General features: G+C 43.9%; 1 protein-coding gene across 2 annotated transcripts; it reads right to left on the reverse strand.

Annotated features, from left to right (window-relative positions):
- Positions 1–10,242: 10,242 nt before the first annotated feature.
- Positions 10,243–17,664, reverse strand: LMOD2 (leiomodin 2). Of its 2 annotated transcripts, none has more exons than XM_030856978.3 (3): positions 17,392–17,664; positions 11,004–12,341; positions 10,243–10,482 (listed from the first exon to the last, which is right to left on the reverse strand). In XM_030856978.3, exons 1-3 carry the CDS (start codon positions 17,662–17,664, stop codon positions 10,456–10,458), a joined length of 1,638 nt encoding a protein of 545 aa, XP_030712838.2. In that variant the 3' UTR covers positions 10,243–10,455. The 2 variants fall into 2 exon arrangements, with proteins under 2 accessions (XP_030712838.2, XP_030712839.2); XM_030856979.3 differs by having other exon boundaries at positions 11,004–12,334; positions 17,388–17,664.
- Between the last annotated feature and the right edge of the window lie 278 nt (positions 17,665–17,942).

A 17,942-nucleotide genomic window follows, 5' to 3' on the forward strand; every position in this document is an offset into this window, starting at 1 on the left:
ATAAGATTTATCTCTAAATATGGCAAGAGTTTGAATCACTGATGTAATATAGGAAATACATCTCAAGCTTTGTCAACGCTATGTCAGCATCTCTCCATGGCTGTTTGTTCTCTTATAATTGGGAAAAACGACCAACTGTTAGACATGGACAAATCTCGATACCCTACACACTATTCAGTGAAATGCAGGCCCAGGCAACATTTAGACGGTCATCTTTTTCTTCTGGAATAACTGGCCTGAATAAATGTGCGCCTTGACGACGGTATTAATTGACTCGAGATCTGTTCTGACAAGTCTGAAGGAACAAAAATAATGCCATGTAAAGTTCAAAATACAGAAAACTTTCCCCCAAGTTGTTTGGTTTCCATACCTGAATTCCCAATGGCATTTTTTTCACAGCATCTCCCCCAGAGATAGAAATTACTACACAATGTTGACTAGGGAACTGGAAGCAGCAACAGGTTTCAGAAAATTATGGGGGCTGCTTCCCGGTCTTCAGTTACTGCTTCTCTTGAAAGCATTGTCCCCTTAAATCATCCTCCAGCTTTACTCTTTCTCTGACTATTAAAGCAATAACCTCCATTCTGCTTACCTCTCCTAGAAATTATCCAATACAATGTTTTTCGTTGTTGTTTTATGGTTCCTGTCATCCCCTCCTACATCTCTCCCCCATGACAGAAGTTAACGGTAATTATCTGGTAACCAAGAGAGCTAGGGGGATTTGGTTTCGCACGTGTGGGTTCTTGAGACTTGTGAGTTGATACTGGGATTTGGGGAGCACAGTGAAAATTCAATGGATTTCTTGTATAAGTAATGTCAAGAACACCTTCAAATAGGGACTCCCCGGCAGTCCAGTGGTTAAGACTCCATGCTTCCGCTGCAGGGGACGCAGAACTAGGATCCTGCAGGTTGCACGGCGCAGCCAAAAAGGAAAGAAAAAAAAAAGAAAGAAACACCTCCAGGTATTGGTTCTGCTTTGTACAGGGAGTACATTCCCTGCCCATACAAGTGTTTTTCTGATAAACACTGTCCCCAGAGGGCACGGTCAACACCTGCGCACTTAGTGTGCAATTCCCAGTGTAGACTGCTCTCTAACTTCCACAGGGAGGCATCCCCTGGCCCTGTCTCCTTTCTGCAGGGGATGCTGTAATGTGAGCAATCAGCTAGTTCAGACCAAGCCACGTTTTGATGATAATGATGATGCCATTTAAAGGGGCTTCCAGAAGCCCCTTGGCTGTGCTTATTCCACTCCCGGACCTTTCATAACTGAGATGTTTTTCCTTTGAGAAAAGTCATGTTTAAAAGGACCCATCATAATACTAACCACTATTTATTGGACCACTTATTAAGTGTTGGGCATTACATGAAATGTTTTACATGAGGAGGTTATTATCCCAATTTTTCAGCCAAGGCAAATGAAACAAACAATTTGCACCAAGTTAAATAGTAAATGGCAGAGCTGAGCATCAGACAGGTCTGTGTTAATACAAAGGACGTACCCTCGACCACTATAGTTCCTGGCCTCTCAGGTGCATCAAGACACCAGCAATGATCTGGATAAAAAATATCACTCCAATATCTTTACTTCAAATGTAGGAGGCTTGGGATTGTTCTGCTTTTGCACATGTAAAGACCCAAAGGGAAATGCTGTCATTCTGTTTTCCAAAAGAAAAAAAGCAGGAAGGAAAATATGTTAAAATCATGCAGCCAAACCAACAGCCACTCAAGCAAAAGCCAAGGCCAGCTTTGAGATCGGTACAGCCTCAGATGGTTGGACTATTCGGTAAATATAATCTTTCATAATTGTTGTGTTTGCTCATCCCCAATCCCCATTCCTCCTTCCATCGCCATTAAAATTTTTTTTCCATTTAAATATTAGATTAGGTAACTGGCACGTTTGAGTAATCCCAAATGCTTAATAAATGATTACACAAGCATTTATTTGGAATTACCTCAGAATCTTCTCTCTGAATTTCAAGTAATCTCTGTCAGTGTGTCTCTTTACTTAAGCATTTTTCATTGATGTCATATTTTTCATCACCCCAATGGTGACTTTTAACTTGTGAATATCATGTGTAGAGAAGAAGCTGGATTTGTTTTGCCTTTTTTTTTTTTTTTTGCTTCTGTTAAAAATAATTTGCATTTCTTTAAAAACAAACTTATTAATGACAGCTTCTGGGGTAAAAGCATAGTTACCATCCCAACAAGTTCTGACAGATCAAGATTCTTGTTAACCTTCTTATGAGTGTCGCAGAGAAGAATCACCAAAACTTCCTGGCAGCGTTTAGAGAAAGATAAATGAACATGTTGGTGAGTATGATCTTGTTCTTTCTGACTGTGATATTTTCAGCTTTCTGCTGGTCTCCTGCATAGTCTGCAACTATGAGGCAACAGCTAAGGGCAAATTTCAAATTGTGACTTGAGACTGACTTTAGATCATTTGTTTTTGTGTTTATGTAATGATGATTACTCAGATGGATCAGCTGAGATTTCATTCAGGAAGACAGAGAATTTAGCTGTGGGTACGAGTGACAACAGTATTTCGATCAGAGGAGATGGCTAGACTTCAAATACATGCTTCATTTTTAAAACTTCTAAATCTATAACCCCACAAAAGTCGTGTTGCTAAGAACCTGCTGAACTTGTCATAAAGACTAGATGGCTAATTACACAAAGTTCCAATATGGAACAAGTGATTAGTCATCTGAAAATTAGTGCAAAATAGCCAATGTACGAATAGATAGTATATCAGAGTAAAGACTTCTGCTTCGGCGTGCAAATTTGTGTAATGAATTCAAGGGTTAGGGGTTTAAGGATGATACTCATTTGACCTCAGGATGTAGAGAACAGGACTTCCACCCGCCAGCTGTCAGTCCTCAGCTTACCCGAACACTCTCCCGACTGTAGCTTGCGCAGCCGCTCGTGACTACATCCTGACCATGGCCCCAGATCACACGGGAGAAGGGGTGGAGTGAGGCTTTGAGAGAGGAGGGCCAGCAAGAGTGGATGCAGATATTCTTAGAGCTCTGGCCCTGCAATGCACACAGAGGGAGTGCCTACCACTGGCTGCTCCCTAGTGATGCACTCCTTGGAGCCCCTCAGCCTCCACATGTAGGTCCTGCCCTGTCACAGACCCTGGGACCAATCTCGCCTCTAAGCTTGGTTTCTCGACCATGATCGTTTTTGGTCCCGCATCACCCTTTGGCCACCCTGGGAGGGATGGCGAGAAGATACCGTCATTGGTCTCTTCATTGTTGCTGAGCAGCTAATCATCTCCGTCTATTCAGATATATGCATTGAGTGTTTGCTGATAAAGTCCCAGATCTCCACGATATAGAATCCAGTAGGATAGTAGGAAGATTAAGACATCTACACAGGTAGTATATAATGCAAGGTAAAATGTATTGCGAGATAGTGGGATACAGACTATAACAGGAGCAGTGTTGGAGGAAAAAGATGAGTTCAGCCTTAAATACGTTGTGTCTGATGTACCTGTTCTTTTGAACGTATGGGTCTAGAATCACGAGGGTGGCATTTGTGCTGGAAGTAAGGATTTGGGCATCACGTGGTACGAGTGGAATTTAAAGATAGGCGTTTGGTTGAGGTCACCCAGGGAGAGTGTGGAAGAGAATAGAGTCTCCTTTGAAAGGCGCCCTGTTCCCCATCTCCTTGGTTCAATTAGCTACTCATCCTTCAAGGTCTCTTGAAGAATGAGTAGGCGCTCCCCCGAGGTAAAGAGTGGGAGGGGAATTCCAGGCAGGTAGGATGGTATGTGAAAGGTGTGTGTCAAGAGGCAGCATCACTGCTTCAGTGAACTGCACGATGCTAGGATGGCTTAAGCACAGGGCACGTGAGGACAGATGAGGTCGAAAGATCAGCAGGGCCATGTTTGCCAGGCCAAGGGATTTGAAGTTTATTCTGCAGAATATGGGTTACCACGGAAGAATTTCAAGCAGGTGACTGATGTCAATAGAATTGCATCTTGGAAAAATCTTACTCTAGCATGTGGAGGAGCCATGTGGGGTGAGGGAGAATGGAGACAGAGAAACCAGTTAGGAAGCAACTGGTTAGGAACCAGTTAGGAAGAAGCCAGTTCAGAAGCAACAGTCCGGATAACAGATTGTGAGTGACCCACCAAAGGTTTTTGTGGTGACCAGTGAAAGGATATGCCATTTTCAAGGGGAGAAATTCTATTCACAGCCATAACCTTAGGGAGGCTCCTGTTAAATAAAAGCATCTTTTGATCTGCACCACTCTGACCAGTTTGGATATGCAAAGGTAAACTGGAGCTGCCCTTCGCCAGGGGTTGGAGAGAGTTGAATTTGCTGTGCAAAACAAAATGAAGAGAATCTGGAATTCCCAGGAGTGACTTAGGAGGATACTAATGAGGGTGAATCATGAGAGAAGAGGCAAGTGTAATAAACTAACAAGAAAATACAGACTATTATGTGCGATAAAATAGCCAGTGGGGGAAGAAAATCTCTGATGGGGAATTAGCCCCTCTGTTATTGTTATAACATCTCATGTTTGATACCAAGTCATTTGTGTTGCTGTAATGTCAACCTTACCTTTATTTCCCAAATTTTCATGTAATGTTGAACCTGTGGAAACCAAGAAAGAGGGCTGATTGCCACAGGTCCATTTCCATGTGGTCTGAAATAGGACCATTAAACCATAGGTTTGCTAGATGCATGCTTGGTGCGTGGAGCCAGAGACAATGATGGGCAGATAAACCTCCGGCCCCCAGCCCCTTCATCCCAGAAATTCTCAGAAACCTTGCAGAAGACTTTGGACTGTCACAGAGGTGGACTGAGGTTTCCAGTTAACTTTATCTAGACTGTATATATACATGTATGTGCACATATATGTCCTTTCTATTTGACATGAGGAAAGTATGTATATAATATATAAATGTATTTACAGAGAAACATATATAACATTTTTTTCTCACATAAAGTAAAGATGATAATGTATGTATATATTTGTGTATGTGAAAATATAATATAATGTAATATAATGTAATGACATACCAGGAAGATGTGCCTTTTTAATTTTGAGATTTGTGGACCGGCTGACTCTGCAAGAGAGCAGCACACCCATTATTTGAAGCATCGCCCTACATTCTTCATTGCAGTGGTAGAGTCGCCCCACTCTACCCCTACAGTCTAGTTTCCATTTCCACGGCTCCCATGGACTTGCTCCCACCAAGATCACCGGCTCAAGTAAACCCTGTCAAGCTGCAGAACTCACTGAGGCATCTTATGCTGCCGACTGGCCCTTCCTTAGCGCAACTCTCTGCTTTGCCACCTGACTCTCGTCTGGTTTCTCTCTGGACATACTCAGCCTCTGCCCTTCTCCACGGTCTCCCTGAGTGACCTCGTCCAAATCCCCATCTTTAAATGCTACTCATATACAACCCCCAAATCCTCACTTCCAGCCCGAATCCCACCCCATGATTCTAGACCCCTACTTTCAAATGGACAGGCACCTCAGACATGATACTATTCAAAACTGAGCTCACCTTCTTCCTCCAAGCCTGCTCCTGCTGTGTGCCATTGTCCCGTTTTGCGGCACCACTACCCACCCAGGTGGCCCAGCCAGGATCGGATCCACCTAGACTTCTCTCTTTTGTTGCCTCCTGCCCCCTACGTCTAACCAGTAACTAAATTCTGTGGAGCGTGCGCCTTCTCAGTCTCTGCTCTGTTCTGACCTCTTCATACCTACACAGCGGTCAGTTCGTCTGCATTACTTTGTTTCTAGATCATTGCAATGGTCTCCTAACTGGTGTTCCTGTCGCCAGCCCAGGCCTCACTGAGCCCATCTTTCTCTCGGTTACGCAAGCCATATTTTTGTAAAGCTGTATAAACATCATGTCACTCCTCCTCTTGAAATCCTCTGTGCTCTCCGTGACTCTCATAATGAATCCACATTCCTTAGCCCACATTGAGTTGTTCAGGACGGACTTTTGTGACTCTCAGCCCCTCCCAGGCTTTTTATTCAGACATAGAAAATTGAATGGACTTTTTGAAATGCGTCTTACCAACGCATGCCTCTGTGGTTCAGACAGGCGTATAATTTGACCGAGAGGAAACTGGTAAACATGACAATTTAGTTGAAACCTAATTTCCAGTTTTGGTATACCGCAATGATGATGTACTTGCAACTCTTGTCTAACTGGGAGATGGCTCCTTAGCTGTGATTTTTCAGTCAATCCTTTCTTCTAAGGGCTTTTTGGAAAAGTTAAAAGTTAGAATAACTCAAAAAGATAAGTTGGGACAAACTAAATTCCAACATCAGCGGTCTAATCAGAATAAGCTGAATATTCAAGCTATTGAAATTGCTTAAATAAAATACGCTAGGCTACATAATGGCATGTGTGTTATTTTCCCCTTTTTGTAGAAAAAAAGTTATATGTGTGTTTAAGTATGCATTAAGAAGGATCTAAAAGGATATACACTAAAAGGTTATCAGTAGTTCTGTGTGGGTGAGACTTTGGGGATTCTTTATGTTTTTTGCCTTATCTATATATATTCTAGTTTTTCTTAATGATCACATACTATTTTTGTAAAAAGAAAAGACCATACTGAAACTACATACTAGTACTATTCTTAATCCACCAGAATTATCAATACCAGAAAAAAAAAACTAAAATATTAAACCTGCCAAATTCTTGTTTTTATAGAATTACATTAACCCTATGATTTTCTACCATTTTCTATAATACCCTGTTTTCTCAAACTTAAATATCTCTCTTCATTCATCACCCCTACCATCTGATTCCTTTTTTAGTCTGGCATCTTCTCTATTCTTTAAAAATCCAAAACAAGTGTCACCTTCCCTGAGAAGCTTCTCTTGACCCCTTATCTGCTTTTGGTCAAGGGTCTGTGGTAAACTGTAGCTCACAAGTCAGATGCATTCAACATTTGTTTTTGTCCAGTCTGCAGACTAAGGAGAGTTTTAACATGTTTTAATGGCTGAAAAAAATCAAAGAAGAAAATTAACAATACATGAAAATTATACGGAATTTAAATTTTAGTGTCCATAAATAAAGTTGTATTAGAACACCAACACATTCATTCACTTACATATTGTCTGTGGCTGTTTTCACCCTACAACGGCAGGGCTGAATAGCTGTGACAAACACCAAATGGCCCACAAAGTCTAAAATATTTAAATATTTTATATGCCATTTTAAATATCTCTGGCTCTTTACAGAAAAAGTATGCTAAGCCCAGCTTGAGGTAATTAAGCTGCCTCAGTGCTCATATAGGACCCTACACCAGCCTCTAGCTCAGTTCTTACTGTGTATTCTGGAAGGAATGAGGATCCTCACTGCTTGGCATTGGAGGACACTTTCTAATTCAACTTGGTCTCCCCAGCATCGAGGAGAGTGCCTCATCCACGGGAGGCACCTGATACACAGACGCACGATGCGTGAAAGAATGATGTCAGCTCCCTCTCCTAGACTGTAAGTGACACGAGGACAGGCGTCTTATCTCCTTCATTCACTGTGTATCCTCAGTATCCAGAAGTATCTGGAACATGGCAGACGCTCAGAAAATAGTTGTGGAAGTTGGGTGCATCCGTATTGGTACCCTATTTCTGAGTTTTGTAATTCTTACCTCAGTTCTTTGTCTTTTACATCCGCTATTTGACGACTGATGGAGACAAACCCCCACCTTCCAAACCTCAGAGAAACAAAGAAAAGACAGTGTGAACTTGTCTGGAAATGAAGTAGTTAAGAGGTCTTTTCAAGAATGTATCGATTTACCCCAGTCTTCCGTGCCTCCCAATACTGGCCACTGCAGTCTGTTACGACCTCTTCCCTCTCACTCACTTGGAGCAACTACATCAGGGCAGGGATTAAATCACTGAGTTATTGAATACCTCTGGCAGCAGGGCTCAAGAAGCAGGGTGAGACTCGGCATCCTGGCCCTGTTTCAATCAGGATGAGGCGTACTTTAAGAGATTAATGTGCAGATATAAATCATGGTCTAAACGCTTCATCTGGTCTTGGACAGCCTCTCTCCCAGTGAGCTGAACGCTCTTTAGAGACGATGAACTAACTGGCCTTCATACCAGCTCTGTGAGTTTGCAGGAAGGATGAACTAAGGATCCCTGTTCTGTGCTGAGGAGTCATGACACCTTGCCTGTTTACAGTGCTGTATTCTGAAATCACATTCGAGAAATGCTTTTCCTGAATGAAAAACGTGCCAACTTAGTGCCTGACCATATCATACTTGTCTTATTAGGGGCTTTCTCATATTTTGTTTTGTGGGTTGACTGTAAGGATATCTTTATTTACATTTTGTGAAGTGCCTCGTAAGTGCACGCTGCTCTCTCCCGAAGCCCAAAAATTTCCAGCAAAGCAGTCTTTTAAAATGTGAAGGAGATGGGCTTCCCTGGTGGCGCAGTGGTTGGGAGTCCGCCTACATGACCTACATGGTTTTATCAAAGGACCCTTTTATCAGCAGCCATTTGCCCCTCTGCCTCATCATGATGGAGCTGAAAGCTGTTGGCGTTCAGAAAAGCCCCGTCCTCATGCACACACAAAGGTCAGGGGAAAGGAAGGTCAGTCTTGGCTTTCTGTCCTAAATTCACTACACACACACACACACACACACACACACACACACACCATACACACCCATGCACACCTTTTAAAAACCTACATTTTAGCTTTTCTTTGTGCAACAATAAGGAACATGATTGTAAACACTAGTGGAAAGGGGTAAAGTAGTGAAGTCACTACTAAGGGAAACTGAAATCCCCACTGTTATTCTAAGAACAGGGAGCCTTCGTGGGGTGGGGCGTTTGAGCCCCGATGCAAGCAGAGACGGGCAGCGATGCAGAAGGAGCACGGGCTTCTGAAACACCCAGGCTCCCAGGCAACCCCAGCCCCCCTGAGCCCGGGTTTCCTCATGGACTAACTGGGGAGAGCACCTTTTAATGTTGCTGTGAAAACTACACAACTTAGTTCTGAAAATGTCAGTCACTCCCTACACAAAGTCAGGAAACAGTTATTAAACGGGTGGCCCAGGGAGCTCGCCAGGACCACTGTCATACTCCGTAGGACACAAGGGAAACATTGCTAATCATAGATAATACAAAGGACTTCAGAGGAGATTTATAGCTTTCATAAATTGGAGAGGAACGCTAGGGTGGAATGAGGGGAATCTCTGATAGGTCTTTCTCTAACTGAATTCAGATCTTTCTTGGGGGGGGGTAGAATGATTGCAGATACATGTACCCTTGTCCCTGGATGTGTGTGGTGGACTCTGACATCATCACTATGTATTCAGAGCACAAAAAGGCTGAGACCCATTAAACTAAAGCTCATCCAGGGAGAGCTTAAAGGAGACTTGAAGGTGAACCTTTAGCATCAGCCTCAAGAGAGCTCTGAATTCAGGGGAGCCCCTATCTTCCAGACGTTCCCTAAGCACTTAGTTCCTCTCTACCAAGAGATTTTTTTTTTTTCCTTTCTTTTTTTTTTTTTTTTTTTTTTTTAGGTATGCGGGCCTCTCACTGTTGTGGCCTCTCCCATTGCGGAGCACAGGCTCCGGACGCGCAGGCTCAGCGGCCATGGCTCACGGGCCCAGTCGCTCTGCGGCATGTGGGATCTTCCCGGAGCGGGGCATGAACCCGTGTCCCCTGCATCGGCAGGCGGACTCTCAACCACTGCGCCAGCAGGGAAGCCCTACCAAGAGATTTCTAACTTTCAACTGTTTTTTTTTTTTTTCTTCCAGAAATAGTTGGTTTTAATTATAAATGATTGAATGACTTCTGGGTACCTATCAGCCTTATGGAAATATGGGAGTGTCAGCTGCCATCCTGGGTCCAACATCCATGCATCTAAGATGATAATGGTCACTTTGGGGTCATTTCCCAAGCTCTTATCTCACTACCAAAAAGACTTTTAAGAAGGTTCTTGATTCCAGACCTTCAGAGATCACTGATCAGATTTTCTTAGACATGAGAAAACAAAGGCAAATGCTAAGGACCCAAACCTTTTGGGGGGGCTGAGAATGTAATATTTTTAATATTTAGCAAGGTTACAAACACACCTGACAGATGTGAATATCAATTTACAAAAAAAAATTAGTTTGTTTAAAAAAAAGAAACGAAAAACTTCAATCCAAATTTATTGGGATTACAAAAATAACAGCACATTTCATTAACTCATTACAGCTCAGAATTACCAACACAGCCAGAGCATGTTTAAATAAACTGCTTCTTGCCAATACAAATCTCATGACATAAAAAAGAAGTTTATTTTCATATTTACAGAAGAAACATGGTGATAGTTTCTTCAAATTCTCTTTGGAATTAATGGGTGAGGCTACTTTTAAAGTCAGAGAACATTTCAAATTAAAGAAGGTATTTTAGAAACATCTCACAATGCATTTTATCTAATACCACTGAATAATTCTGCATCCTCTTCTAAAGATCGGGTTTTTATCGCAGAGCTTCTGGAACTTCCACCTACAAAAATAGGGGATTTTCTTTCAATAAAAACAGTACAAATGATAAAGTGAAAAAAATATCTGTAGAGTATGTCTTTAGCAGTATTCTCCAGGAAGAACTCAGATATAGATTATTGCCCGTTGGTACTCAAATTTTATGTTATAAAGTAGGTTTTAAATCACTTGCAACTCTGTGGTAAAATTTTTGACAAGTGATGAATCTGTTCTGGAATGTAGATGATAATGCCCTGATTTTCTTATTAAGGAAATCGGGATTTTTTTTAGATTGAAGTATCTTAAGATGAGCCTGGCCCTTAAAAGACTGAGATGCCAAGGAGGTGGACCAGGCACATCTCTCAAATGGAAATGTGCTATCTGGTGACCTGCTTCTGAAGCTCCAAATTTGGTCGCCTGCTCTGGCATACTAAAACATTTAAAATATTGATTAAGTATTTGAAAGGCGACTTTGGTACCTTTGTGCGGTGGAGGCCGGCTCCTTTACGAGGTCTGTGCCCCAGGGTCTGCCCTTGGGTTACTTACGCGCCTTAGCTGTCTCATGCTGCTGCCCCGAATAGCTTCCATGAGATTCTCATGAGCTGATCTCTGTGGGGTAGAAGGTCGGGAAGTGTCTTCCATTTTCTTCTCCTGCACTGACCTCAGGGAATTTCTAATTTCCTTTAGGCTACTGTTTGGCTGTTTCTTAGCCTTTTTCCCTTTTTTCTTTTTCTGTCCATTTTGTAAGGCCCGCTGGGCACTCTCCTGCTGTTTGATGACTTCTGCGATGTTCCGTGTGATGAGCTTCTTCTCTGGGGGCGGAGGGGGTGGCGGTGGAGGAGGGGCGGGCGGCAGCCTTTGGGGAGGAAGAGGGGGCGGCGGAGGGGGCGGGGCCACCGGCGATGGAGGACGGCTCCTCACGCTTTGGACTTGCCTGGGGAGTTTGGGGGATGAGCGGGGAGAGTGCCTGGGGGATGCGTGAGGTGAAGAGCCGGGCGTCCCTCTTCGCCAGACTTTGGTCCTAAGGTTGGCTCCCCCATCATACCCCTCCTGCTGCTTTTGCTCCTGCATCCGCTTCTGCCGCTGTTTATCCATGTTTCTGGTCAAGAGGCTGGTCATGCTCATTCTTGGTCCTGGGAGCTCGAAATGGTAACCCAGCCTCAGCAGCGTGGTGTTCTCCCTCAGCAGCTTGACGATCTCCATCTCCACCTGGCTGCCCATGATGTGCCTTTGGTTGTGGAAGCGCAGCTCGGTGAGCACGGTGTTGTGCTGCAGAGCCCTCATGATGGCCAGGATGCCCTTGCCCGTGATGAAGTTGGACTCGATGTTGACGCTGGTGATGTGGCGGTTGACTTGCAGCATTTCCGCAATGGCGGTGGCCACGCTGTCGTCGGCGTGCGTGTTGGCCAGACTGAAGGTCTTCACCACCGTGTTGGCCTTGAGGGCCTCCGCGAAACAGATGAGGGTCTGCGACGTGATGTTCTCGATATTGTTCAGATTGACTTCCGTGGTGTCAGGGTCGTTGTTTTTCATCTTTTCCAGAGCATCCTCGATCACCGTAGGGTTTCCACAGGGGTGGATGGCAGCCGGGGACTCTGTGTTCCTTCCGCTGTGGCCGTTGGTCAGATGTATGTTTTCAATTTGGCTTTTAAATGTCTCTGGCCTCGAGTTGTCAGAATTGACACTACCGTAATGTACAGATCCATTCATCCCTTTCTCATTTTCAATTGTTCTTTCCTCTCCTTCGTGGTCCTCTTCCTCCTCATCCTCGTCCTCGTCCTCATCCTCGGCCTCCTCTTCCGTATACACCTCTTCAGAAACCTCACTGTTACTTTCAGTAAAGATAAGCTCTTCCTCACTCTCCTCTTTGTCTTCTTCTGCAACCTAAAGAGCATGGTATCCTCATTAAGTTTGTCATTTCTAAGCACATTTTTAAAATTTACGAAAGTAACACATGGTTTTGCAATACATACATGGATCAAATCATCATGTTGTCCGCCTAAAACTCATACAATGTGATATGTCAGTTACATCTCAATAAACTTTTTTAAAAGTAACACACAGCAAGTAACACGGAAGTATATAAGACAAAAAAGTTCACCTCCACCTTCTGAGCTCTCTAGTTTGGGTGACCAAGGTTAATATTTCCTTGCATAGCCCAACAGCTTTTTCTACAAACGTTTCTTTTGTTTTCTGCAAAATAAATATGCAGAATTCAGTTTATTGAATAAAAGTTTGCTATCATCTTACCAGTTGGAACAGATGTGTCGGAACTTCTGCTCTGGAAAGCCCTTGATAAAGTTTTTATTCTCTTGACTACCTCTTCTGAACTACTTGACTCCTAGTCTATTACAGTTTAGCAAATTCAACTGTCACTTAGGGAATCACCCCTCTGTCCTTCCTCATTTCTCCATCCCAAACATATGAGTGACAACGAAAATATACAACAGGTGCATGGGTTCCCTTTCTCAATGTTCAAAAATTCTTCCCCCAATTTGCCTCCTATAGCCTATGTGACAGGAGCCCAGAGCCCTCTGCCCTGTCCTGTCTCAGTGTAGACAGAGGCGGGGCATGTCCCTCTGGGGTAGAGCCTGGCACAGGGACTCAGAGACTCCACAGCGCCTGAAAGCTGAGGCTGTCTCTGTCCTTTCTCTGGGGAAAGAAGCCGAGGGGGCAGGGCTGCTTGTTCAGGGCAGCAGCAGGTCAAAACCCAGCTCTCTGCAGAAACTCAATCAGGTCACCCTTTTCAGCAAATCAGCTTGAAATCTCGCGTTATCACAGGGTTAAATGAGACAGGACTGCAGGAGACACGAGATGGGAAAGATAATCGCCCTTGGCACCAGCTAGATTCCAACCGTAATGTGGAACAGCAGAGAACAGTAGAAAATCTTGAAGCAAGCCACTGCCTCAGCCTGATGGTCTTAAATTAGTTACCAGGTGTTAATTCTGAAAGACTTTCAGGCAAACACAATTTCATTCCATCTTTGTCTTTCCTGTTTACAAGACTCTTTGTACTGAGAAGCTCAGGTGACCCCATCTCTCTTTTTCTTGCTACCTTTTCTGATAAAATAAAAATCTCGAACTTGCTGACAGAGTCCGATTTTCTCTAATGCGATCTTTTTAGTCCGTTATTTTCTCTAAAGTCCTGAGTCGCTTTCCTGTCCCCAAAGCCTTGATTCTTCCCTCCACACTGGAAATGTTTTTGACTCCAGGCCGACGCGTATGGAATGAGCTTTGGAAAACACTGTGCTGGTCTCCAGGTTTGCTTGCCCAGTTGCTATCACAAAATAGCCTCCAGTTATCCACTTGCTTGGAGTGGCAGGCACCACGCGATGGCCTGGGGAAGGGGCCGCTCCTCGGTTGCCTCCTCCAGTCTTGATTTTTTACTCACTTATTCAGGAGGAGGAGGGAGAGTGATACAGTGTGTGTGTGTGTGTGTGCGTGTGTGTGTGTGTTGTAAGTATATGTTTTTAGCTGTTTCAGTATTTGGAAGAAAGGGACCTGTCACAAAATTCAAGGTATACTGCCTGTCATACCACCATTAAATTATAAACTCTAGTTTTTAAAAGAACTTTAGGCTTTATCTGCAAGAGATGTTTTCCCCTTAAATGTATCTGGAGAGGTCATATGCGAAACTGTTATCCAGCAATGAGTTGTCCTGTAACATCTAAATGACATTTCCTCCAGAAATGTCTCTGACACCTCCTTAAATTATCCTTGTGACGTGTTCCCACAGTGTTGTACTTCCGCCAATAAAGTACCTATTTAATGATTTGTCATTTTTCTCAAAAGACTGCTTGTGGGGTAAGGAGAAGGATCATGTCTGTTTTGTTCACCTTGCACAGCGCTCAGCACGTAGTAGGGACTCAATAACATTTGTTAACGGAATGGCTCTAAATTGACATTGGTTTTAACAGCCGCTGAGAGAAGGGACAAGGCCTAGGAGAAAACTACTGATGGGGCTGGGGTCGGGGGAAGGTGACCGACCGTCCTGGTTTGCCCAGGACTGAAAGGTATCCCAGGAAGCAGCGTTTTTAGTTCTAAAATCTAGATAGTCCCAGACAATCTGAGATGGTTAGTCATCCTGGGTGGGGGACATCTAAGAGAAGAACAGCGAAGGGAGAAAGGTGTCTAGAGGGGGAGGAAGGAGGATATAAAAACAATCATTGCCTAGTCTCAAAATTATTCTGGCATTTGTACTGACTGCACTGTTCCAGATCACCTATCTGCCACTGCTCTGTAGTTAACACAGATCCTTGCAGGAATATAGGGGTGGGAAGATGGAGGGGGGGGCATGAGGTGCTGGGGGGCGATGTTGGTACACTTAGGGCATAAATTAGGCAAAAAGAAGAGGGTATCTAACCATTTCTCCTCATTACCTCCCTGGCACCATTACATGAAAAAGGAGGCTTGGTTCCGTTCTGGTTCTGGTTCTACGCATAAAGAGCGGGTTGATCTTAGACAAATCACTAAACCTCTGTGGAGAGGAGTCTCAAAGAAACTGCAGTAGAGTTGAGTGGTTCTCAAACCAGTGTGTGTCATAACCACCCAGAGGGCTTGTGAGGCCACAGTGCTGGGCCCCATTCCCAGAGTTGCTCATTCAGCAGGTCTGGGAGAGTCCTAGAATTAGTAGTTCTGAGAAGATCCCAGGTGATGCTGATATACCCACATTCTGAGAATCACAGTCTTTGTGCCAACAGAACTTGGTTTGAATTTCAGCTAGACGCCGTTTATCTCAAATGAGTTTCTTCACCTCTCCTAGTCTCAGTTCCCATGTCCAGAAGGTAAGAATTCAGTGAAATAAAATGAATGTACTCATTGGCACCTATGCCTGAAGCCTGGCAGACACTCAAGCTAGGGGAGCTACATCTTTGGGTCGGCAAGGCCCCTTGGAGCTGTTTAATGCAGGATAAGTTTGTGTGAGTCCAGCTGGGCAGAGGCTGTCATTCCCTAGGGGTTGAACAGGATTTTCATAAGCGTTTACAGAGCCAGGAGGAGCCTAATAATTGTCTCCTTCTCATGGTCCGTACTGGGCTGCTCTTCACTTACGCTGCCGTCCCCCTCCCCCTCCTACCCACCAGTCAGCTGCTTTGAGCTTTTTCCTGGAGTGGAAATGGATCGACACCCTCCACTGGCAAGCTTCTGCTCAGCGCTCCTTGTGACTCCAGAGACAACTAGCCAGCAGGGAAAGGGTAGCGGGAGAAAAGTTAACTAGCTGAGAAAGGAATCAAAGTTCATCAACATAAAGCCTCTCTAATTGAGCTGATAAGCTATTGGCAGGGATCAGGGATCAGCAAAACCTTTGGCAGGAGCTAGTGGGTTTCATCAACAGCTGACAACAGGCTTTGCCCTTTGTTTTCCACTGATCTCAAGACATTATGCCATTAAAATGCCTTTGCTTGGTCATTGCTCCAATGGCTATCTGTCCTGGACATTATGAGGCAATTTTAATCTTTTTATTAAGGAACATCTTTAAGAACTGTTAGGAAAATGTCATACTTATATTTGATCAGATTTTGGACACACATTTCCACATCAGAAAAAAAAGACCTCTGAAAATCATGGTTGTGGAAGAACTGACCAAGCCCAATCCTGGCCCATCATGTGTATCCTTCCTTCTCACCACCACCCCACTCCTTCAGCCCCTCATTGCAGGCGGCCACCGTGGCCTTGGCAGCTCCTGGCCTGATCCCAGTGGCCCTTCCTGCGATGATTGACATGGACAAGACTCACACATATCTTGCTAAAAATGTGGCCAACACACCCTATCATCAAGATCATCTAACAGCGCCTAGATTAGTACCATGGAAGTCTCGCCATTGGCTTTGGGCCATTTTGATTTGAGATGATTCCAGTGGAGCACAGAGGTATTAAACTGTTGCTCCTGACCAGTGTTCTTCCACAAATTCAGGAATTTGTTATTTTGACATTCTGATTGTCATTACTACAATATTTTCCCAGAGCCTAGTTTTTTGAACTTCCTTCTGTGAATGATTCATTTGGCAAATTCAAAGTAACTGTTTACAGGTCAGAGAACAAGAGCTTAATAAGTCTGACCTCTAATATAAGCACATTTCCTGGCCTTAGAATCACCATTATAAAATAGAACAGAATCTTAGAGATCATCTACGCAGGCATGCTTAACTTGGGTCCTTAGGTGGGTTTCAGGATGTGTGTCATCATTTTGAAATTCTATGTAAAATTTGTGTATGTTTACACAAGCACACGTTCATTTTCTTTAGAAGGTCCATAAGTTATCAAAATCTCAAAAGGGTGTTTGATTCACAAAAGAAACACTGGATCCAATGTCCTCCATCGACAGATGGGAAAAAGAACCCTGCAGAAGCGACTATCTGTTTAAGATCTTAAAAGTTAGGCACAGAGCAGGGAGTAGAAATAAGGTCCCCTGACTCTCTGCCCCATATACTTCTCACCACCCCACACTTCCTGTTGTTGGAAAAAAAAGAATTATTTTTACTATAGTCACCATCACAGTCCAAGCAACCAGAGTACACCCTTTCGTCTTTATAGAAGAAAATAAATTTAGTTAACCACTATCTATACACACACACACATATCTATACACATATATAAATACATCTACATTTCTATTATGCCGCATCCCCAACTTATAACTCAGATTAGACTTATGTTTGGCAAAATATTTAAACCCATGCTTTGCTTGTGAATTATTTTCTTCTTGAAGATCCTATCCTTGTCAATCATGGGACCCCAACTAAGAATTTTACATATAATCCATTGGGTGGCCATAAAAGTTAGATGACTATTTCAGCCTGAGAAGATTTTCAATAGCAGCTACAAGTGGGTTATAAGAAAAGAAAAGTGAGGAGGGCTGAAAAGTTAGAAAAAACAGCTTCCTGGGTTCGGGGTAGGGCCGTGGGAGCAGCCAAAGAAAAAAAATCTGAGAGCCTACCTTTCCACACTCCCCCAGTCTCTCCTGCTCCAAGAGTTTCTGGGACTCCTTTTCCCAGTAGGCCATCAGAGCCTCTCTGCTGAATGTCCCCGTGGGTGTTTTCTCAGTCAGGCTCTTTTGCCTCATCCCCACGGGAAGGCTGCGATCAGGTTCAATATCTTCCAGCTCCCTCTCTAGCTCCTTCAGCTCCTCGGCTGTCAGGGAAGCCAGGAGTTCATCCTCATCGATGGATTCGTATTTGCTAAGTCCTCTCCTGTAGCCGAAGGTAGACATGGTCCCTGCTCTGTCAGACCCACAAGGAGCTCGGAGCACGAGACATTCAAGGCAGCCAGCAGCAGGCAGGGGAAACAAGTGGGTAGGCTGGTTAGCAACTGGTGCCTGGAGTGCCTGCGATAGCCTTTTAAGAGTGGTGGTACAGGCTGTGACAATGCAGAGAGGGGTGAAGACATAGGCTGTTTTAAGCATCAGACGTCAGCTAGACATTTGAACACAAAGAATGTCACATCGGTGGTGGATGGAGGTCTCAGAACCAGTGGGGATTATTCACATAC

The sequence above is a fragment of the Globicephala melas genome, chromosome 9 (assembly GCF_963455315.2).
Source record: "Globicephala melas chromosome 9, mGloMel1.2, whole genome shotgun sequence".
In the NCBI taxonomy this organism is placed as follows: domain Eukaryota; kingdom Metazoa; phylum Chordata; class Mammalia; order Artiodactyla; family Delphinidae; genus Globicephala; species Globicephala melas.

Bases quoted from the DNA above. Each gene is read 5' to 3' on its own strand.
- LMOD2 (XM_030856978.3), bottom strand. From the start codon at position 17,664: ATGTCTACCTTCGGCTACAGGAGAGGACTTAGCAAATACGAATCCATC. The intron at 12,342-17,391 runs GTAGGCTCTCAG...CATGCTCTTTAG, and splicing joins GACTGGGGGAGTGTGGAAAG to GTTGCAGAAGAAGACAAAGA. The intron at 10,483-11,003 runs GTAAGTAACCCA...CTATTTTTGTAG, and splicing joins GCATGAGACAGCTAAGGCGC to GTGGAAGTTCCAGAAGCTCT.